Source organism: Lycium ferocissimum, chromosome 8 (genome assembly GCF_029784015.1).
Source record: "Lycium ferocissimum isolate CSIRO_LF1 chromosome 8, AGI_CSIRO_Lferr_CH_V1, whole genome shotgun sequence".
Taxonomy (NCBI): Eukaryota; Viridiplantae; Streptophyta; class Magnoliopsida; order Solanales; family Solanaceae; genus Lycium; species Lycium ferocissimum.
Window position 1 is genome coordinate 324,903 of NC_081349.1, and position 24,243 is coordinate 349,145.

A 24,243-nucleotide genomic window follows, 5' to 3' on the forward strand; every position below is an offset into this window, starting at 1 on the left:
AAAAGTATATACAAAAAACTTGTAAAGATAAAAGTAAAAGTCTAATCTAGAAAAACAGCTAATTTTTAAGTCCCCGGCAACAGCGCAAAAAACTTGTTGCTCCCAAATGCACACGCAAGTATACACGGCCGTACAAGCAATATAGGACTTAAAGTCCAGATATCGTGCCGACAAAGACTTATGATTAACCGTCAATTAAACTAAACTAATGCTAATTAGCTAAACAAGAAATACAATTCAAATTTATATTTATAAACTAAATAAAAATAAAAGAAAGCAAATAATGAACTTCAACCAAGAAAGAGCTGATTTTTATCGGAGAAGAGATATATCTAGGGATATGACCACTAAGAATCCAGTTGAGTCTTCAAATCGTTCTAACTATGGGTTACTAGTTGACGGGTTGATGTTAACTTTATGAGTATCTTCCGAGTTACTCAAAAGCCTGTAGATGCTACTATAACGCCTATATTCCTATGGTCGCCAGAGGTAATAAGAACACATTTACTTCTCTGTATTCAACTAAGCAATGCTAAAGGGTATAATCCTATCCTCATTAGCGAAACGATTAATCGAACAAGCTCTATAAATTATTATTACGCATGCAAATTCCCTATCCCTAGTTCAATTCACGCGCCATAGATAGTGTCTAACTATTCCGTCAAATAATCAAACAATTAAGATCAAGAATAAATAGATAACCCGAAGATGGAAAATCAATAGATGTAAACGATAATCAAACGTCAACTTTCATGTTTGAACCAAAATCCTAGAACTAAAGAATTTAGCTCCACATAGACATGGAGGAAAAACAACAAATCATCCGAATAAAAACGTAAAAAGGAGTAATACAGAGAAGAAAAAGTAAAACTCTGTAACTACGGCCTCCACGGCGGCTCCAAGCTCTCTCTAGATCGAAAGTTATGTAAAAACTGTGTAAAGTATATATTTATAGAGCACCAAAAGGCCTGGGCTTTTAAAAACCAAATCCAACTCGGACCGGGAAAAACTGCTGAAAATAAGCCTGGCGTGACGTAGCCCGCGTGACTTTATCGCTGCCAGGTGCACTTTCTCTGCTTAGCAATTTTCAATTGCCATTTTGCATGCTCCCTCTTTGCTTTATCTTTAAATGGGATACCAACTATTAGTAGTGTCTCCCCTATTGTCCCCCACCCTTTTTCCTTTCTTTTCTTTCCACATTAATTCATTCTTTTCTCCAAATCTCTTCATCTTCACACCGTTTTATTCTTACACAGTAAAAATATAATATTACGCACAACTCATTATAATGAATACTCAAAAGACGATTAAAAGTACTAAAATGTGAGGCGAACAATGACTAAATATATGTATTTTTGGCCGAACATCAATGTTTGTATTGTGGGTAGTTGTTGAAATCATTGCTTGACTTGTTGAGGCGTTTTGCCATGCTTAGCAGATAATACAGATTATCATCATTTATATCATAGTGTATTTCTATTTAGCATTGTCTTATCTTTAAGCCCGCATATATATATATATATATATATATATATATATATATATATATATACACACACACACATATACGGTGTAGTTAATAGTAACGGGACTTTAGCGTGACTTTATTTTATGAGGTGCTTCCAATGTGGTTTCTTAGTATCAGATGTCTATTTCGTCAGGATCGGGTTTGGGGGGTGACATTAGATGGAAGTTATAGTTAATTAAGCTAAATATACATGATGTTTGTAAAGTGATGTTACCGCTGATATTTCATTGTGTTGAGTAAATAACACATTTTCGTTTCCTTCTCTTTCAACTCTTCTCTCTCTCCATGCCCTAAATACATCATAGATGGATCTTGAGCTCAAGCTCAGATTCACTAATATTCATAGAGTCATATCAGAAATTTAGTGTTTCAAACGGCATATCGGATATCAGCCCTACCGCGTTAGGGTACTCCTATTAGTTCTATATATGTGTGTGTGTGTATATATACGCATCTGATTTGGTATTAAAACAAATTAAAAATTACTGCTAGTTTCTCATTTTGGCCTTTTGGGTCACACTTTTGTAGGGCTAAAACAGTCCAAAGATACTCTTAACATGGTGTGATATTGTCCTCTTTGGGCCAAGCCCGCACAGTTTTTCTAAAAAGGTCTCACATCATTAAGAGTATCCAACTCCTTATAAGTAGCTCCTTTTTCTTTTCAGCTACCAATGTAGTACTTTGTTCGCACACCTTACAATCTCCCCCTCGAATTAAGTTCCACATGGCTCATTACCATAACTCACGGGTTAGAGATTCAACATGTCTGTGTGCCACCCACATCGTCAGAGTATTATGGTCACCGAAGCCCAAAGGCTGTGTATGCGTCTTCAAAGCTACGGGTAAAGGTTGTAAACCGGCCCATAGACGGGCAAAGGCACTAAGTCGGGCCCCACACCACACTCCACCATCTTCATACTCTTCTCACCAAACCATTGGCTCTGATACCAGTTGTTGGCCTAAAACGGTCCAAAGATATTCTTAACATGATGTGATATTGTCCTCTTTGGGCCAAGACCGCATGGTTTTTCCCAAAAGGCCTCACATCATTAAGACTATCCAACTCCTTATAAGTAGCTCCTTTTTCTTTTCAGCTACCAATGTGGTACTTTGTTCGCACACCCAATAAGTTTCCTATCATTGAAAGCATTACATAAGCAGGGGGACATCAAATTGATGTTTTATCAAAAGAGAATAACATAACAGGGAAAAGCGAAATCATACAATCAACTCCAAAGACTATTAATAGAGAACACATCTAAAGATAGACTAAAATTCCTCTCACTGTACTATAGTTAATAGAAGTAAGAGAGGATAACTGAAAACATCGTTGGCGAAACGACATAAACCAAATTCTAGCACTTGTCATCAGCAGTATTTCCATTGTTCATAGTCTCCATCTGTAAGGCAGATTTAGACTTCCTTGGCTTGAACCATGTTGCACAAATTAGGTAAAGCACAAAGTTTATGGCTCCCAATATAGCAAGAAGTCCATAGAAAAGATCAAGCCTTCCGTAATTTATGTTGTCTGCAAGCCAGCCATCACCACCATTGGTTCCTGTCACCTTTTTGATAATAGAGACTAAGAAACTGCTAAAAAAGAAACCAAGAGAAAGGGTTGTCAAGAAAAGCCCAGTGCTCATGGTTTTCATCCCTTTTGGTGACTCTGTTATGAAGAAATCGAGTTGGCCTGTGTATATGAATCCTTCCCCAGCTCCCACCAAAAAGAATTGTGGGATCAAAAAGAATACACTAATAGGCACTGTTGACATGTTGCGCCTGGTAGACTTTGCCACTGACAATCTTTTCATCTCAACTAGAGCAGCTATTCCCATCCCCATGGTAGAAAGAACAAGCCCTATGGCTATTTTTTGAAGGCTGGTAAAACCTATAAGAAATATTAAAATTAAACTGGAAATGGCCTTCTCCACTGATATTAATGGAAGAGATTCAACAAAACTGTAAAGCAATATGAGGATATATATATATATATATATATTGGAGATTTCTATTTTGTGTTTGAATGGGTACCTGGTTTTCGCTTCAGTTTCTGCCAGAGTGGCATGATAAATCGGTCATAAATAGCCAAAGTGATTAAGATGGCAGAGACAAAGAAGACGGTAAGAGAGCCTGCTGGAATTGTGAATTTGCCAATTGATCGTTCCATGGTGGCAGCTTGTTCAACAGAAAACGTAATCATTTGTGCATAGGTCGTCCAGAAAAGTATAGTTGTGGCCCAAATTGGGATTAGCCTGGCCATCATTTTTACTTCCTCCACCCTGGTCACTGTGCACAGCTTCCACGGATTTGGAGCAGAGTTAGAATGGTCCTCAAAATCGCCTTGTGCTACAATAGCAGCCTTGTCCAGAAAGCGGAATTGTTCACTGTGTTGGATCCCTAAAGCCTCTTGATTAGTCTCGTAAAGCATGCCAACATCATATGGGACATCCATATTCTTTTTCCTTGTAGCAGCCAATATGACTTGAAATATTTGGACTATCGGACTGCCAGAGCATCTCTTGTAGCGGTACCTTTTAGTACCCGAGAAGAAGATTACGATAGCAATTAACATGGATATGCAGCAAATACCATAAGCCCAGCTTCTTCCAACTTCATCTTGAACGTAAACAAGCACCGTAACTGCCAACAAAGTTCCTATGCTGATGAACAAGAAGAATCTGTTGAAGAAATAGGCCATTTGCGATTTTTCCTTCTCGTCTTTCTCATCAAATTGATCCGTTCCAAATCCAGACACACTAGATTTTAAGCCCCCAGTGCCTAGTGCTATTAGATATAAGGCTATGTATAGAATTCCCATCTGGAATCCATTTGCTGCTTTGCAGCTCTCATGAGGATGACAAGGAGGTGGCCTCAACTGTGGCAACCCCGTCGTCACTGTTAACATGCCAGTTCCCTGAATTAATTAAACAGCTCTTATCAAATTTAATATTACATTCACACAATCATTAATATGCTTAGCTTTAACCTGTTATATTCCTTAATTTCCAGGTTATTAGTCCCTTTTTTTGGGACATATATAGTTATCCTTATATTTCTTTTATGCATGTAATGTCAGTATATAAAAGAGTAAATTTTTTATTTTTAACACAAAGTTAAACATCTTTGCTGCTTTAAAATTAAAGTACGTAGCTGTAATTTACCAGTGACTGTATAATAGCAAAGATTGCGATGGTTTTGTATCTTCCAAGGAAGGAATCAGCAAGAAAACCTCCAAGGAGGCAGAGGAGAAATGCTGTGCCCATAAAATCTGTCACTATATTGGCTGATGCTGCACTTGGTAGATGCATGGTACCACCCAAGTATGTAACTAGATTTACTGCTATCCCCATTGTTGAAAGCCTTTCATTTATTTCAATCCCTGTCAAATTTTCAAACAAACATACCGTGCAAGATTAATTAGTACTTATGTAAATTATTACTAATCTTACGCTTCATCACTTGTTATATTTTCTACTATTGTCGTCAACGCGGAATTATGCGGCAGAAAAAGTTAGCTAGAGCATCAATTAGATTATGAGGGGGAAAAAGAAGAAACAGTGACGCATCCCGAAATAAAAGAATAAGAATAGGAAAAAGGAGAAGTTTCACATGAATTAAAAATTGGATTTTACATGTGATCAGTTTCAGAAAAAGATCAAAGGGAACAAAGCTTAAATAATTTCGAAAAGCTGTTTTAAATATATATTACTCCCTCCGTGTCAATTTAAGTGTCTTACTTTCTTTTTGATTTGTCCCAAAAAGAGTGCATATTTCTATACCATTTAGTAAGTTGACTGTTCAAATATCCTACATGGCACTAACCACAATATTCAAATGACATTTTACTACATTATACACATCTTTAATTTAGATCACAAGATTCAAAAGTCTTTCTTTATTTTTAAACTTCGTATCAAGTCAAACTAATTAAGACACTTAAACCCGGACGAAGGGAGTACTACAGTACACGTAATCTACAGAAATTGGATGTCAGATCTGAGTTTCGCAACAAGAAACATGATGATGCTTAAATATTTCACTAAATGTTGTTTAGAAGCTATGTAGTGGACTAAGGTACAAAATTAAGTAGCACGCCCAAAAGGTAAATAGGAAATCTTAGTCCTCCGAATCACTACCACATTGGAATATCTCCCGACTTATGATCCGTCATGCAGAAAATGACATGACCATTATCATTCATTAACCTTTTTCAAATGTGGTCCTACAAAATAAAATTTTAGTTCTATATACATTTATTAGTGTAGTTTAAATGGTTTGACCGACAGTTTAACTTACTTTTTTGGTAATAATTGATCTATGTTTAGTATAGATAATTATACCTAATAGGCTGTAATTAAATAATCTGGGAGATTGAAAATGTTTAAACTATATACTTAAAACCCACAAAATATGGAATATAATAGCATTCCCACTCCCAAGTGAGGGGAAAAGTTCATACTCCTATTATATTGATCCTGGTGGAACTTCATTAATTTCATCGCTTTTGCATGAACCACCTTCTTTCATCCTTCTCATGAACTAACCTGAAAAGCCTCAAACGCACCTCCACATCCTAATTTTCCGTTCTATTTTTTTGCATGACAAAAAAAGGGGTGGGGGTGGGAGCGGGAGCGGACATATATCTTTGCACATTTAAGGAGTCATTAACCACTTAAAAAAGTGTTAAGTTGTCAATATAAAAGATCTTAATAGTATCATAAACATGAGGAAATATGGAATTAGGTGATGTTTCGTAAGTTTTAATTTCTCTTTTTCAGTTATCAAAGGAACGTCAAGGAGGGCTAGAGGCTTTAAACTGCCAATTGAATAATGAAAATGCTATGAGAAAAATATGACTAACCCAAGACAAGAGCAGCAGGCACCCAACCACCAGTTATAGATCTATCAGCAGGTAGACCCTTGTAGTTTACAGCATCCGCAACTGTCAAACTCATCTTTCCCTCCTGTGACATGGAAACAAATGGATCCAAGTTATTGGACATGAAGATTAGAACATAAAAGAAGAATATATGTTGAATATCCATTGTCTAAGATAAAAGTAAATATTCTGCATTAATGACGGTTTCAACTTCTAGTATACTAACCATTTCTTTTCCAACTGTCTCAACAGTACCGAAAAGAGTTGGAAAAACTGAAAAGAAATATGTTATATATTGAATTTCTTAGTAGCTCTTACTAGTAGTCACACTTGGTTTTGTTTAGGAGTGGTGTCCTTTTATAGGCAAAGATTTGTTACCCTGAAGTGACCCCCACTAAAAAATAATAAAAGACAGATCACTTGCACTGCTTGGTTGGGATTAGGAGACAGATCACTTGCACTGCTTGGTTGGGATTAGGCCTATCCCATTTTATGATGGGAAGATTCTGGGATAGATTTATTAGTTCTGGTTCTCAAGGCTGATATTTTAAAGCGGAATTATATTTTAATTTGAATTTTAAAGTTGATGTTGATTTGTAAAAAGTTGGAACGTGATATTGGTGCGGGTTAAGGGTGGTGGGGGAAGGGGAAGGGAAAGCGAATCTGGAACATGCAATACCATTAAGCTTGTTTGTTTCTTTCTCACCTCCTTTTTGGTGTATCCAATCGATATACATTGGTTTTGGTGGTTCTGGCCATGCCTCATTCTTGAATCCTAAGTGCTTTTGCTACCCCACAAGTCAAGAAAAGCTTTCACCTTTTGTTTTCCACCATTGTCTTCTGTATGGACAGAAAATTATACTACTCTATCTAATACGTGGAACATAAAACTTGACAAGAAGCTACTAATAATCACTATGGAAATAGAAATGTCCTTATTTATGCTCCAACATATATTTGCTTTCGCAGCTTTCTCCAACAATTGCAACTGTCCTTTTCAATAATGTAAAATACAGAAGACCTCATGGAATAATGGATGTATATTGATTGAAGTGCCAGAGCTAACCCTAGCTTCAAAAGATTAAAGTCAATGTGCATAATTATCTTGTCTTGGGGGCAATTAGTGGTCATAGCTTTGCCTAAGTGGACGCCAGAAAGTATCGGTGAGAAGATTTGACACGGACGTTGTTCTTCAAATCACATTGGCTACTAATTAATAAATTGTATGGAAGTCAACATCCAAGGGGGGCGGAGGTTGTGTGTGGAAGTGTGGGAAATTATCCCTATATGTGGACTAAACGTTAACTTAATTATTTAATTTAATAAAACGAGCTAAACAAATGTAATTAGTGGATATGACTTGAATGTGAAAAAAACAAAAGGCACCCTATTTGGTCGTCCCCATTTAACCTGTACTCACTTTATTTAAAACACTAGTTTCTCAGCACCTGCTTCGGCGCGGTTATTTTGAATTATTTTATATTTATAAATATTATTTTTTTTGTTTAAATTTAATCGGGGATGTTCCATGAAGTTGCATCCTCATATATAAAAGTCATGTCTATTAATATCATACTAAAAATAATTTAGGCAAATAGAACACTGAATGAAAAGACCATAAAATTATTGCCTACATTCTTTTTTGTATGAGCAAAACACAATGAAGGAACACGTGAGCTCCTTGCTCATTTGCATGAACTTGAGAATCACAAAAACAAACTCAAATAATGGTCAAAGTTTTGATAAATATGCAGCCCAAAGAGGGAAGAAGTTAAAGAGCTCAGCCATGGCAATCAGAGAATGAGAAAAGTAGAGCTTGAGAAGAAGAAGACAAAGAAAGAACTGGAGCTTTGCTTCATTCAATCAAACTGAAAGTACCTAAAATGTACAAAGCTACTTACAGATTGAGATACTACTCATATATATATACAAGTCTAACCACCTGTATGTTAATTATGATTAACTAACTAATCACAACTTTGACTAGTAACTAACTCCTAACAAACTCAACTAACGAATGATTAAGTTATGTCCACCTTGGATCCACTGGACCCCACTTCTTCACTCCCCCTCAAGCTGAAGAATGAAAAGTGGTTTTTCATTCCAAGCTTGACAACCGAGTATTCATGTTGTGGTTTGCATAACCCTTTAGTAAGCAAATCAAGCTATTCCTTTGTGCCAATATGATGAGTTGCAATTTCTCCTGCTTGCATCTTTTCCCTTATAAAGTGACAGTCAATGTCTATATGTTTTGTTCTCTCATGGAAAATAGGATGAGCATCTATTTGAATAGAAGCTTTACCATCACAGAAAACCTGAACTGGAGTGGGAATTGCATATCCAAGTTCCTTGAATAAACCAGTTAGCCATGTAATTTCAGCGACAGTAAAAGCCATACTTCTAAATTCAGCTTCAGCTGAGCTTCTAAAAACTGTTTCTTGCTTCTTAGATTTCCAAGATATTAGTGCATCAACAAACTTTACTACATAACCTGTAACTGATTTCCTGGATTCTACACAAGCTCCCCAAGTAGAATCGCAATAAATATTTACCTTGTTGTTACCTGAAGATGGCATAAGCAGACCAAGCCCTGGTGAACTTTTGATATACCTTACCACTCTGAGAGCAGCTTCAAGATGAGACTGTTTTAAATTATGCATATATTGACTTAAAACTTGAACAACAAAAGCCAAATCAAGCCTAGTCATAGTCAAATACATCAATCTTCCAACTATCCTCTGATAACTTCCTTTATCTTCAAGTTGTTTGTCACTCACAGGTGCATCCTTGTTGATAACATTGTCACACTCTATTGAAGTTAATTTGTGATTGAACTCTAGAGGTTTAAGTGCTGGTTTGTTTCCTGCTAGCCCCAACTCAGACATTAGCTCTCTAGAGCATACTTCCTCTAAGACATATGTATACCCTTCTCTGACCTAGAGAATTTAATACCAAGAAAATATTTCAACTCTACTAGGTCCTTCATTGTGAACTTATCCTACAGATTCAATCTTACTTGTTGAATGAGGGATAAACTACTCCCAGTGACCAAAAGATCATCAACATAGACCAACACTAAGACAATGTCAGTGCCAATTGTTTGTGAATAAAGAGTAGTCATAGTGAGACCGTTTGAAACCGAGATCCATCAGTGCTTGTGTGAGTTTAAGATTGCACTATCTAGGGGCTTTCTTGAGCCCATACAAAGACTTGTGAAGTTTACACACTTGTCTACACTCCTGGCTTGAAAAGCGATCAGGAACATGCATGTAAACTTCCTTTAATAGATCACCTTGTAGAAAGTCATTTTGAACATCCATTTGAAAAATAACCACTGAGAAGCTGCTGCCAAAGCCATTAGAGACCAAGTCTGATTGTCCTCTAGAGCAGAACTTTTTGCTTTTATGGCATCAACCCAATGAGGATCCTTGCATGCTTATGCATAGGATCTAGGTTTTTGAATAGCTGAGTAGGCAGCTAGGGACACTTTATAGGAAGGAGATAAGTGATCATAACACACAAAATTAGATAGGGGATATAAACAAGAAGAAGAATTGGTCTGAACAATGTAATCATCCATCCAAATAGGAGGCTTAGATGCTCTAGTGGATCTTCAACATCAGGAAGAGGTGGAGGAGGAATAATTGGAGCAACTAGTGGAACTAGTAGGAGAGGTGAATGAGAGGAAGTGTTTGGTGAAGCAACATAAGGTGCTATGTCATTTTCAAGATCAGAAGAGGACAAGATAGAAGGAAGAGAAACAGGTGAAGGAGTATTTGTGTCAAGGAAATCTAGTACTGGAAAGAGAGGAGTACACTCAGAGGTCATATCCTTAAAGGGGAAAATGTGTTCTTTGAAAATGACATATCTACTAACAAAAATACCTTTGAGATAAGAAGTAGCATAACCAAGATTAACAACAAGAATAGCCCTATGACAAAACTTATCAGTTTTCTTGACATTAGTGGCATAACATAAGCTACCAAAGACTCTGAGATGGACAATAAATGAAGCTTTATGAAACAACTTCTCAAAGGGAGATTTACCATTCAACAGCACGGTAGGTAATCTATTGAGAATATATATCTATACTACAGTGGATACACATTCACTCCAAAATTGTAAAGGAACGTAAGCTTGAAATCTAAGAGCCCTGGCCATGTCAAGAATCTATCTGTGCCTCCTCTTAACAACCCTATGCTGTTGAGGGGTGTAGACACAAGAACTTTGATGAACCACTCCTAACTCTTTCAACAAACTAGTAACTTGATAATTTAGGAACTTAGTACCATTGTTAGACCTAAGACATTTGATAGTACTAGCAAACTGATTTTTGATAAACATAAAGAACTGTCTGGGCACCACTATGGAATCTGCCTTAGTGTGCATACAAAAAATCCATGTATACCTAGAATAATAATCCACTAAGGTTATAAAGTACCTCTTCCCTTGATGACAGGCTACCCTATAAGAACCCACACATCAGCATGTATTAAATCTAAGGAATGAGCATAAGAAGAAGTAGTAATGGAGAATGGCAATCTTATTTGTTTAGTAAGAGGAAAAATAGTACAAACATGATCTCTTAAGGAGGAACTTTGAATACCACTAATTTTCTTAAATACAGACAGAGGGTCATGTCCTAGTCTTTTATGCCGCGTGGAACTATCATTGCAATACTTATTTTCAATAGATTTACATACAGACTTACAAATAACATTCTTTACATTATTGTGACCGACAGTAGTAGACTCTAATGTAGTAGCAGTAGATGCCGCTTTATTCAAGAAACATGCTGTAGAACCAACTTTGAGTATATATAGTCCATGATCTTCTCTACCAATGCCTATCACCTTCCCACTCGAAAGTTCCTGAAAGACAGAAATCAAGGAAGAATCCAACAAAACATTGCCATTCCTTTGTGATCTAAGAAACAGACAATAAATTGAACTTAAAGTATGGAATGTACAACTCATTCTGCACAGTTCTATTCTTAAAAAATAGATGCTAAACCTTTATGACTAATAGAAACCTGACCTCCATTAGGTAGATTAACCTGATTTCTATGTATACTTGCTAGTTCTTCCCATTTACTTAGCAAGTTCAAATTATGCTAGCAAGTTCAGATTATGCACCATATGGATGCTCCTGTATCTATAATCCAATCACACTCAACTGTCTTAGACATACAAGTAACAGTTTTACATGCTGCACCAACACTGGCTGAGTTGGCAACAAGATCCACGCCCTTTCCTTTGTTGAGCATCCGAAGTATCTGATTATATTGATCCTGAGTGAAGAAGGGAGCGTTAGGTGAAGTAGATGTACTTGATTTTTAGAGTTACCTTGCAGTTCATGTGATGGATTTCCTGCACTAGTCACATTATTAGCATAATAATTAGAAGAAGGCAATCATTTCTTCCTGTGCTTGAAATAAGCTGGATAACCATGCAACATGTAGCAGTTGTCCTTAGTATATACCTTGTAGTTGCAGAATTCACATACAAGAATGGATTAGTTCACATAGTTCTGATTCCTATAGTTTTGACTCTCAAAACTGTTTCTAGGCCTGAAACCACTGTTGGAAGCCCTGTTGTTCATGTGAGCGAAGTAGATTCATTGTTCCTGTTACTCATTAGTGAGGTGGTGTCATTATTCTCTGAAACTGACACTGATGAACCACTAAAACTGTTTCTCCTTTACCTCTCAACATTCACAATCATGGCATAGGCTTGACTTACATTAGGCAAAGGAAAATTCATCAACACTTGAGTCTTAGCATGATCATATGATTCATTTAAGCCCATTTACAATTGCTAGAGCCTCTGCAGGTGAAAATGATCCTTTTACTACTTAGTCTCAGGATATGGACAGGAAGGAGGTGGGATTAGTGCTTGAAGTTCATCCCAAAACTCCCTTATTCTATAAAAATATACAGACACAGATGATGTTCCTTGAGTTAGGGTTGCAATCTCCTCATGTAGATAAAAAAGCATTCACCTTGTCAAACCTTTCCCGAAAATCCTCCCATAGTTTTTGAGCATTAGATGTATGAATTACAGTACTAATTAGACCTTTGGATACAATGTTCATTATCCATGCTAGCACTATAGCATTGCTCTTATCCCACATGTCATGAAGATTAGACTCATACATTTCCTTTTTGCAAGTTCCTAACATAAATCCTAGCTTGTTTTTACCACGCAACACGATCATCAAGGCTTTACTCCAGAGAGGATAGTTTTCAGTACCTTGAAGTTGAACAAAAATGAGTGTTGAACCTTGAGTGTCTGAAGGATGAATGTAGAGAGGATGATTGTGATGAACTTCATCAACTTGCTGTGAAGTGGCACTAGTATTCACATTTGCAGATGTAGCTTCATTTGCAACATTGTCACCATTGAGCCGTGTTGCTTCCACATTTGACATTATTGTGATGAATATAAGCTGTAACAACTCGAAATTACACAGAATGATCGATTCCTTGAGTCAGTCACTGGATCTAAAACTTCAACCCTAGATTTTGAAGGATTGCTTCGACTTTCAATTATCTACAAACTGAATCGAATTATCGAAGAAAAAACTGAAGGATTGCTTCGAATTTCAATTATCTACGAACTAAATTGAATTATCGAAGAAAAAAATGAAGAACAACAGAAAAACCTCAATTCGCAATTTTGAAATGTTATATCCCGTATTTTGTACATCGGAATATTTTAAGCTAGCTGCGATAAGTTAAGGACAAGACTATTTTTCGATTTTGTTTAATGCACAAGTTTCTTATGAATTTTATTGGTGGGAAATATTAAGGAAAATTAGGGGCTAGAAGTTGGAAAAAATTATTTCATGAAAAGGCCAAGTGGCCATGTGAGCCGTTGGTGTGTGGGCCCCCCCCCACCAATGGGTTGGCTAATTTTAATTGTCTTAAGCCATGATATGGGGATATGTATATATTATATTTGTATATATATATATATATATATATATATATATAGATGGCAAAGCAAGACAAAATTCATCATTCTTCACAACTCTAGAAAATTGGAGAAGAGAGGAGAAACTTTCGGCCAAGGACTAGCCGAAATTGATGTCCAAAAATTTTGATCAAAAAATAATTTTCATCTAGCATTTCAACCAATTGGAAGGTCCTTATTAACGTGGAGAAGTTGTTAGAGCAATCAAACCATTCGTTGTTGCAATTCACCAACCCTAGCCAAGTTGAGAAGTAAGTGGAAAAGGTAAGATTTAATCTCTTTTTCATGTGTTATGGATGGTTTGTGCATGGTGTAGTGTGTAGAAATGGGTGAAATTCATGGAACTCTATGTATGTTGGTATTGAGCCGTGTATGTGTTGTGTTGTGTAGGAGTGATGAACTAATTTTACTTAATATTTTTAGATTGTTGTTGTTGTGGATTCTATGATGAAAATGAAGGTTGATGGTTCAAGTTGAAGTTGTAATCATTTGTGGGCTGTTTTAGAAGCTAATGTGATTTTAATATAGTTTCTTGTATTTATGAGAATGAAGTTGTTAACGTGTGGATTGTTGGTATAGTTCATGAATTTGGAAGAGAGGAATGTGTTGTTGTTGTTCGTATTGAGTTTGGAAGATGGCGGGTTGTGTTGTATGTGATTGATTTGAATGTAAATGAAATGCGTCGAATTATGTAGAAGGAGTTGCTAACGCTAGAATGCGTTTTGAATTAATTGTTGATATTGTTAGTATGGTTGTTGGTTTGTTGTTGATGATTTGGCCTAGTTGAATTCTCGGGGTTTGTTGAATTTATAAAGGAAATGTTTTAGAATTTCTTTAAATAAAGTGCTAGCTTAGAATTGGATTCTTAAGTGCCTATAGCTAATGTTTGGTATCTAATGACATTGTTGTAGATCTTGGGAAGCCCGAGACTTAAGTTCGGATTAGCTTAGGGAGCGGACGAGGTATGTAAAGCCTATCCTTTCTTTCTTTTGGCATGTCTTAGATGTAAGTAAGATATGATACGAGCCTTGGGGTAACTCTATTCGTAAGATCCGAGCATGTCTACGATTCTTATTCACTTCTTGATGTTAGCATTCCTAATATAGTCGAGCCATGGCCCTTGTGTCTTTTGTATGATTGGATAGTAAATGTTGCATAAAGAGTTCTTGTTCCTAAAGGATTCTATGTTGAATAATGTCCGTAACTTTCATGAACGGGCTCGTATTGCCTTGATATGTTTGTAAAGTGTTCTCTAATGAATAATGTCCGTAACTTTCATAGGCGGGCTCGGATTGGTCTGGTACATGACCATGATCACCGAGACGTTATTTGATATAGTTCGTAATGATATTCAAAGAGTACTGAGTATGACTATCTTTCGGATACTCGAGCGTTGATTTGTCTACTATTCTATTGAGTATCAAAAGGATGATTTATGTGTATGTGGTTACTTACTACTCTGCTCGTGCGTATGATTGTTACATCTTTCACTGAGTCCCGGGCCAGGACATGTTTTCGTGCACAGCTCCACTGCATTATTCACCGAGTCCCTCATTAGAGGGCTGGGACACGTTATATGTGTATGTATATGATGATATGATGATACGATGATGGCGCCGAGCCCACAGGATGGGCCGAGTATGGTATACATGGTGGAGACAGGATCTCCTTCACCGAGTCCCTCACTAGAGGGCCGGGACACGTTATTCACCGAGTCCCTCACTAGAGGGCCGGGACACGATATATGCATACATGATGGTGATATGATCTTATCTACCGAGCCCCTCGCTAGAGGGCCGGGACACGTTATATGTATACACATGTACAGAATGATTGTCTGATTGTGTCACTAAGTCCCATAACAGGTTGGATATGATATTGATATGCATGATTTATGTTTCAGAGGCAAGCCTATGGTTTTCTGGTTACTGTACTAATTCTCTATACTCCTTATTTCAGTACGATTCTGTTTACTATATTTCATGCTTTACATGGGCCGAGTATGGTATACATGATGGAGACGGATCTCTCCTTTTTCCTTCGGGAGCGTTTCATGCCACGCCGAGTATACAGAGGAGTAGAGGATATTAGTAGAAGATGTTCCATGATCTTATTGACGAGCTCCATTCCCTACCGAATGTCGCCGAGTCGGATAGTATCTATGTTATGGTATCTTGTTTTATGTTAGAGACTTTGCGACGATTCACGTATAGAACATGTCGAGTCTTGTAAGCGGCTCCGTAAGCCGATGTGTCACTATGCATTATGTTACAATTTTCATATGTTTACAGATTTTCCTTGATTTGAGAAAGACGAAAAGCATGTTTTTTTGAGAAGGTTACATTATGCACTCATTTCATGATTTAAGGGCCCTGTATGATTATGAGTGTCACGAGAATCAGCGGGTTCGCTCGGCCCTAAGTAAGGGTCGGGTGCCCATCATGCCCTATCAAAAGTTGGGGTGTGACAAATTAGTATCAGAGCAGTTCGTCCTAGGGGTTGTCTGCAAAGTCGTGTCCAGTAGAGTCCTGTTTATGGTGTGAAGCGCGCCACATTTATAAACAGGAGGCTACGGGGCATCTAGGGTGGTTACTCTTCTTTCACATCTGAGATCGTGCCATAGAGCCAAGTCATAGAGAATGAGATTCCTTATACTAACCTTTGATTTTAGCAGAAGAATGGCATCGACAGAAGAAAGTGACTAGCGATATTGGAAGTTACAAAGCACGCAGGTAAGCAAAGGTATGAAAGATATATGTCGGGTAAGATATTGAAGTACGATTGAAACACAAGTTGAAAACTGAAAGGGAAAGTGAACAGGAAAGCGTAACAGATGCATTTTGAGTTGAACAAGAACATACGAGGTAAGTTCATCATTTCCGTACTGTTGTGGATATCGGGAGCCCTGTGTGGCCGTGATATGATATGATATATATATATATATATGTTGGCCCTGTGAGGCATTGTTGGTATTCCCTGCGTGCAGTTTTGAGATAGTAACAATTATAGAGGAAACTCTGCCAAAATTTTCCTAGAAATAAAGAGAGAATGAGATATAGGTTTGTAATATGTCTTGAAAGGTTTTACTAATAGTAATGATAAGATTTGACTAAGTTGCGAGTACAGCTGACATCGAGAAGGAAGTTAATTGCGGAATTGGAAGTAATAGTATGATTAAGACAAGAGGGCTAATCGAGAGATGATTCAGGACAAGAATTGTGATGGATATGAATGTATTGATAAGATGAATTATGACGAGAGATATTAAGGATAAAGTTGATCAAGAGAAAGGGTAAAGGGTTAAGTATTGTGTTACATTATAGGATTGATTACGAATAAGATATAATGTGAATATAATGAGGATTGTTATGAAAATAAGTAGAGCCTAGTGAGAAAGTGGCCAAAGCTATGATGTGATCTATGTAGCTAGAAGATAAAGACAAGTGTGAAACGGAAAAGCGAGCTATAGAACGAATAAGGAAGGCTTATCAAGTTCGGTAGGGAAAGTTTGGAATAAGGGTTATATAATAACGGAAATGATAGTGAGCATAAGAAAAGAAAGGGTAATTGGAAGAAGGAAATAAGAAGAGAGTGAGATAACAGTGTAGTAATAGACCATGACATGTGTAGCCAAGGATACGAGTACTATAAGTGATGGGACTGTGAAAGACTCGGTTATAGAAAGGATGAGGAACGAGGTAAAATGAGAGCAGAAATCCAAAGGCCGATAACCAAGTATTTATAAGTAACGACGACCAAGGTGTGTTCATCACCATCGAGAATCTGGAAGTCCAGGACGGAGAGTAGTCATATCCATAGGTGAAAAGTGAATATTGAGGATTGAAAAGGGCTAAAATAGTAATTGTGGAGTCAGGAGAGTAAGAGACCCTTTCTAATGCGGAGGGAGATGTGTTATGAAATGTTTCAAAATCTGTTAAGACTTCAACTTACTCCGGATTATGTGATGAAGGCCATGCGGTGAGGTGGACGCGATCATACTAGTATTAAAGCATAGTATTTCATCAGAGTTCCAAGGTTAAGCGTGCTGGCGTGAGAGAAATTTTAGGATGGGTGACCCCCTGGGAAGTGTACTAAAAATCCTATAAAGTCAGACACATGAGAACCAAATGGGAAGCCAGAGTAGCCTAAGGAAAATTAGAGTATACAGAGTGGGCGGAAACCTTAAGGGGCCACATAGGACGAGGCAGACTGAACCAGTGAAGAGAAAGAAGGTGCATCACAGCTCTAGAAGCAGGGTAAGTTGAATAGCGTTTGGAAATATTTTGTAAGCAAGATAGTAGAAATTATATGTATATAGGTATGCACATGATATCCCGTACATGGCTATATCAGTGGATATGTGTATTAAAACCAACGTGGCGGTATATGGAAGGCATTAATCGGACAGGGTAACGAAGTTCAAGTGAGAAAAAAAATATATAAATGGCACAAATGTTACAAGGCAAGCTGATGCTGTTTTCACTACAGGTTAAGCTTGGAAAGTTCTAGTACAATGATATTTGGAAAAGAAAGAAAGTGAGTAGATGGAAGGCAAGGGGATCAAAATGTGGGAATAAAAGTGCCGCCTAATTGAGATTGGAATTACGGACATAGGGAAAAGTATAATCGGATAATAGTATAAGTACACCCTTAAGGGGGGAAGCGAGTGTGAGATATGCAAATGTAAGATGGAGACAATCGACACTACAATATATTTGATACGGATGCTTGGGCTACAGGTAAGATTCCTTGCTGAGACAAGTTAGTAAGATCTAAAAGCCAGCAATAAAGGGGTAGAAGTCGGGATGGTAATTGAGATAGTCTTCAGAATTAATTGTGGAGATCTTAAATGATATGACATTGGAAAGTGGATGCTTAAAAAAGGAGAGAATACGACAAGAGAATGATAACGAGTAACTTACAGAGACATTGTGAAAGATAACACTGCTATGCTGGATTAGAGGCTAAGATGTGGGCAATAGAGTTGTTCGCTAATGATACGTCGACCTATAAGTAGCAAGGGAGAAAGATAGAAAACCCCCTATAGTAGGAAGTGAGAAAATCAAAGGAGTGAATAACGGAAGGGAAAGGAGTATGACAAAATAGGCTATAAGCGAATGTTGGTACGCAGGGGGATATGTGAAGTAGCATGAACCAGGAGAAGGAAAGATCGTGACTAAGATTGAATATATTTTATACAAGTCGTACAAGGGTAGTTATGTTACCTATGAATATTTATATGCTAGGGATGAGACCAAGCAAATACTTAATGAGAAAAGTTTGGATTCAGTAATAACAATATGGTTACGAGATTCTGGGTGCATTAAGGAAAGATGTAAAGATGGTTTAAGCTAAATTACCGAGATAGAATTAGTACTGAGGACAAACAGGACATGGCTATGGTTGAACCCAAGACCTATCCCGATACCGGTTGTAAGATAAGAGAGGTGAAGACAAAGTAAAACATAAGAATTAGTGAAGCCACGCTAAGGTATTTCTTGGGCTAATTTGAGCACCTTCGTATATTCACGTAAAGATTGCAACATCATGTGTGACAGGAAAGTTGAGAGCAAGATCTGAGCAAAGGGACAATAGAAGAGTTTGAATTAAAGATAAAGAGACGACACGAGATAATGTGCCTAGAATGTTACAAGTTGAGTAAAAGGGGATTATAAGACGATTTAAGCAAGATGATCAGAACTAGCTGGTTACTAAAAGAGGGTGAATTTATATGTCAAATTCTTTCAGAATTATACCAGCTGATGATAGTTAAAGCAGGGAGCGGCTATGTAAAGTTATTATATGAGGGGACTTCATCGCTACTTGATAACTAACTCCAAAGATAGAGACTAAAGCAAAAGGTAGAGTGACAAAAAGTCTTTTAAAGAGTCAAAGAGTCTCAAGATTCCGAATATGTCAAACCCTCGCACTCTATGGAAGTATGACTCTATATGGACCGGATAGCGTACTATTCTTCCCGGACCATTTATCCGGTTAAAGCTATGCGAGATATATAGAGACTTCGGTTCTCACATCTATGATTATTGATTTCGAAGATCACTCCGTAAGGGATGAGGTCACATGATTATCGATGTCACTTATGGAGTTTGTCTATAATAATAGCTACCATTATAATAATAGCTAGCATCCGATGACTCCGTATGAGGCGATATGGCAAAAAGTGCGGGGCACCCACGGCTGGTTTGATGTTGGGAAAACTAAGTTAATCGGCCCAGATATGATTCAGCAAGCCATTGATGAGGTAAAACTTGTTCGGGAAAGGTTATTAACGGCTCAGAGTCGACGGAAGTCACCTGCGGATAATCGACGTCGACACTTAGAGTTCCAGATTGGCGAGTGGGTATTCTTGAAGATATCACCCATGAGGGGTGTAATGAGATTCGACAAGAAGGAGAAGCTTAGCCCGAGGTATATTGGACCTTATTACATTGTTCGTAAGGTAAGCAAGGTTGCCAATGAATTAGACCTACCCTTTGATCTGGAATTAAATGATACACCCGTGTTTCATGTGTCTATGCTTCACAAATGCATTGGTGACTCTTCTAGGGTATTCTCTCGTGGATGATGTTCGGGTAACGGGAGAGCTATCGTACGAGAAAACCCTATAGCTATACGGATCGTCGGGTAAGAAAGTTACGTACTAAAGACGTATGGCCTCTCGTTAAGGTATTGTGGCGGAACAATAACGGGGAGGAGATGACTTGAGAAGCCGAAGAGGAGATGAAGAAGATCCCTACTTATATGATTGGTAGAAATTCCTACATTAGTTATGTTGATGATTATAGTGATAGCCATAAAAGACCTCCCCCCGAGATCTTATAAGACCTTATGAGACTAGTTTAACATTCGAGGACGAATGTTCTAAAGGGGAGAAGTATGTTATATCCCGTATTTTGTACATTGGAAAATTTTAAGCTAGTTACGATAAGTTAAGGACAAGGCTATTTTTCGATTTTGTTTAATGCACAAGTTGCTTATGAATTTTATTGGATGGAAATATTAAGGAAAATTAGGGGCTAGAAGTTGGAAAAAATTATTTCATGAAAAGGCCAAGTGGCCGTGAGGTTGGTGTGGGCCCCCCACCCATGGGTTGGCTAATTTTAATTGCCTTAAGCCATGAGTGGGGCATGTGTCCACCTTGTATTTGTAGGAGCTATATATATATATATATAGATATATATATATATATATAGACAAGCAAGACAAAATTCATCATTTTCACAACTCTAGAAAATTGGAAAAGAGAGGAGAAAAATAGAGAGGCATTCGGCCAAGGGCTAGCCGAAATTGATGTCCTAAAAATTGATCAAAAAAAATAATTTTCTTCTAGCATTTCAACCAATTGGAAGGTCCTTATTAACGTGGAGTAGGTGTTGGAGCAATCAAACCATTCGTTGTTGCAATTCACCAACCCTAGCCAAGTTGAGAAGCTAAGTGGAAAGGTAAGGTTTAATCTCTTTTTCATGTGTTATGGATGGTTTGGGATGTTGTAGTGTGTAGAAATGGGTGAAATTCATGGAACTCATGTGTGTTGGTGTTGAGCCGTGTTGTGTTGTGTAGGAGTGATGAACTAATTTTACTTAATATTTTTAGATTGTTGTTGTTGTGGATTCTATGATGAAAATGAAGGTTTGATGGTTCAAGTTGAAGTTGTAATCGTTTGTGGGCTGTTTTAGAAGCTAATGTGATTTTAATATAGTTTCTTGTATTTATGAGAATGAAGTTGCTAACGTGTGGATTGTTGGTATAGTTCATGAATTTGGAAGAGAGGAATGTGTTGTTGTTGTTCGTATTGAGTTTGGAAGATTGCGGGTTGTGTTGTATGTGATTGATTTGAATGTAAATGAAATGCCGTCGAATTATGTAGAAGGGAGTTGCTAACGCTAGAATGCGTTTTGAATTAATTGTTGATATTGTTAGTATGGTTGTTGGTTTGTTATTGATGATTTGGCCGAGTTGAATTCTCGGGGTTTGTTGAATTTATAAAGGAAGTGTTGCCCGAATTTCTGTAAATGAAGTGCTAGCTTAGAATTGGATTCCTAAGTGCCTATAGCTAATGTTTAGTATCTAATGACGTTATTGTAGATCCTGGGAAGCCCGAGACTAAGTTCGGATTAGCTTAGGGAGCGGACGAGGTATGTAAAGCCTATCTTTTCTTTCTTTTGGCATGTCTTAGATGTAAGTAAGATATGATACGAGCCTTGGGGTAACTCTATTCATAAGATCCGAGCATGTCTACGATTCTTATTCACTTCTTGATGTTAGCATTCCTAATATAGTCGAGCCATGGCCCTTGTGTCTTTTGTATGATTGGATAGTAAATGTTGCATAAAGAGTTCTTGTTCCTAAAAGATTCTATGTTGAATAATGTCCGTAACTTTCATGAACGGGCTCGGATTGCCTTGATATGTTTGTAAAGTGTTCTCTAATGAATAATGTCCGTAACTTTCATAGGTGGGCTCGGATTGGTCTGGTACATGACCATGATCACCGAGACGTTATTTGATATAGTTCGTAATGATATTCAAAGAGTACTGAGTATGACTATCTTTCGGATACTCGAGCGTTGATTTGTCTACTATTCTATCGAGTATCAAAAGGATGATTTATGTGTATGTGGTTACTTACTACCTGCTCGTGCGTACGATTGTTACATCTTTCACCGAGTCCCGGGGCCGTGACATGTATTCGTGCACAACTTCACCGCATTATTCACCGAGTCCCTCACTAGAAGGCCGGGACACGTTATATGTGTATGTATATGATGATATGATGATACGATGATGGCGCCGAGGCCCCGGACGGGCCGAGTATGGTATACATGGGGAGACCGGATCTCCTTCACCGAGTCCCTCATTAGAGAGGTCGGGACACGTTATTCACCGAGTCCGGGGACGGGACACGATATATGCATACATGATGATGATATGATCTTATTTACCGAGCCCTCACTGTAGGTCGGGACACGTTATATGTATACACATGTACGTAATTATTGTCCGATTGTGTCACTAAGCCCCATAACGGTCGGATATGATATTGATATGCATGATTTATGTTTCGCAGGCAAGCCTATATGATCTTCTATACTCCTTATTTCGATGATTCCCGTTTTACCATATTTCATGCTTTACATGCTCGCATATTCCGTACCGACCCCTTTTCGCGGGGCCGCGTTTCATGCCACGTGTGTGTATACAAGTGGAGTAGAGGATATTATTAGAAGATGTTCCACTGGATTGGCGAGCTCCATTCCTTCCGAGTGCCGCCGAGTCGAGTATCTATGTTATGGTATCTTGTTTTATGTTAGAGACTTTGCGCAGACAGAGTCAAATATATAACATGTCGGGCTTTGTAAGCGGCCTCGTAAGCCGATGTGTCATTATGCATTATGTTACAATTTTCATATGTTTACAGATTTTCCTTGATTTGAGAAAGACGAAAAGCATATTTTTTTAAGAAGCTTACGTTATGCATTCATTTCATGATTTAAGGGCCCAAGATGATTGGAGTGTCACGAGAATCGCCGTAGTTCGTCAAATTTCTGGCAAGTATTCGGTGCCCATCATGCCCTATTGAAAGTTGGGGTGTGACATGAAATCTCGATCTCTGTAGCTGAGCTAATGTGATCTAACCGAGAAACTCTAATACCATTTTAAAGAGCTCAGCCATGGCAATCAGAGAATGAGAAAAGTGGAAACGAAGAAGAAGAAGAAGAAGAAGAAGAAGAAGAAGAAGAAGAAGAAGAAGAAGAAGAAGAAAAAGAAGAAGAAGAAGAATAAGAAGAGAAAGAAAGAACTGGAGCTTTGCATCATTCAATCAAACAGAAAATATCTAAAATGTACAAAGTTACTTACAGATTGAGATACTACTCATGCATATATACAAGTCTAACCGCCTCTATGCTAATTATGATTAACTAACTATCATAACTTTGACTAACTTTGACTAATAACTAACTCCTAACAAACTCAACTAACTAATGATTAAGTTATGGCCACCTTGGATCCACTGGACCCCACTTCTTCATAAGACTTGGAGCTTTATGGAGAGAAAAAAAGATGATAATAATGAACTGAAGAGTCAATCCACCATTATCACCGGAATTCAAGGATCATAATGGACAATGTTAATTGACCTTAATTAAGCTCAATAAAACATGCATTTTCAACGCAATATTAATGTTACACCTCGCACTTTCAGAGCATGAGCATGCCACGTACTTCACTGTATTAATGGAGTATCGGAGACGTTCCATGAAGTTTTGGAAAGTACAAGCCATGAGAAGTACGTAACAATAAAGTAAAGGATGAATTACGATCTCGTAAGTCGTAATCGGGAAGGACAGCCCTGGAACCAAAGGACATGACCATTATCAAGTATGATTAATGATAAATATCATGTATGAAAAGTTTCTGTTACGCCTCTCATTTTCATCGTAGGAGAACTTATGGTTTCCTAGTTGGGTATTTTGACTAGACTCGTGCCCGAGTTTTGGAGACAAAGAAGTGTCTTACCCTATGTACAAAGGTACCAGCAGGTATTCCTGATAATTTATAGGATTAGAAGTTGAACGAACCGAATCGACGCAACCTGAACTGATTTAGGAAAATCTGCAGACACCAGTCATCATCGACGGGTCGTCTACATGTCAACGGACCGTCGTTTTGTGGCGTCGTTATGTTTTGCAGCCTTAAATCTGCAGGCGCAGGTCGACGGAGTAAGTCGACGGACCGTCGACACGCCGACGGGTCATCGACCCGCTCGTCAAACCGCCCCGCTGGAACTTTTTAGTTCGAGGTATAAATACATGATCCACGAATTTATTTCTCAATTTATCT

General features: G+C 37.8%; 2 protein-coding genes across 6 annotated transcripts; both read right to left on the reverse strand.

Moving 5' to 3' along the window:
- Positions 1–2,701: 2,701 nt before the first annotated feature.
- Positions 2,702–6,898, reverse strand: LOC132067116 (protein NRT1/ PTR FAMILY 6.2-like). Of its 2 annotated transcripts, none has more exons than XM_059460242.1 (5): positions 6,726–6,898; positions 6,390–6,492; positions 4,690–4,907; positions 3,560–4,442; positions 2,702–3,416 (listed from the first exon to the last, which is right to left on the reverse strand). In XM_059460242.1, exons 2-5 carry the CDS (start codon positions 6,481–6,483, stop codon positions 2,884–2,886), a joined length of 1,728 nt encoding a protein of 575 aa, XP_059316225.1. In that variant the 5' UTR covers positions 6,484–6,492; positions 6,726–6,898; the 3' UTR covers positions 2,702–2,883. The 2 variants fall into 2 exon arrangements, with proteins under 2 accessions (XP_059316225.1, XP_059316224.1); XM_059460241.1 differs by having other exon boundaries at positions 6,634–6,897.
- Positions 6,899–10,664: 3,766 nt separating this feature from the next.
- On the reverse strand, positions 10,665–13,085 carry LOC132066572 (uncharacterized). Of its 4 annotated transcripts, XR_009416856.1 has the most exons (3): positions 12,689–13,085; positions 11,889–11,997; positions 10,684–11,776 (listed from the first exon to the last, which is right to left on the reverse strand). XR_009416856.1 is itself a non-coding variant. In XM_059459864.1 (2 exons), the coding sequence occupies exons 1-2, from the start codon at positions 12,834–12,836 to the stop codon at positions 11,562–11,564; spliced, it is 363 nt and encodes a 120-aa protein (XP_059315847.1). In that variant the 5' UTR covers positions 12,837–13,085; the 3' UTR covers positions 10,688–11,561. The 4 variants fall into 4 exon arrangements, 1 of the variants encoding a protein (XP_059315847.1); XR_009416854.1 differs by having other exon boundaries at positions 10,665–11,997; XR_009416855.1 differs by having other exon boundaries at positions 10,665–11,776; positions 11,889–13,085.
- Between the last annotated feature and the right edge of the window lie 11,158 nt (positions 13,086–24,243).

What these genes read in the sequence shown, in the direction of transcription:
- LOC132067116 (XM_059460241.1), bottom strand. An exon ending in GCCTGCTGCTCTTGTCTTGG is followed by an intron (nt 4,908 to 6,389) that starts GTTAGTCATATT and finishes AAAATTTGACAG; the next exon opens with GGATTGAAATAAATGAAAGG. An exon ending in TTGCTATTATACAGTCACTG is followed by an intron (nt 4,443 to 4,689) that starts GTAAATTACAGC and finishes TAATTAATTCAG; the next exon opens with GGAACTGGCATGTTAACAGT.
- LOC132066572 (XM_059459864.1), bottom strand. Translation starts at nt 12,836, where the DNA reads ATGTCAAATGTGGAAGCAACACGGCTCAATGGTGACAATGTTGCAAAT. An exon ending in TCATCCTTCAGACACTCAAG is followed by an intron (nt 11,777 to 12,688) that starts GTTCAACACTCA and finishes TGACTAGTGCAG; the next exon opens with GAAATCCATCACATGAACTG.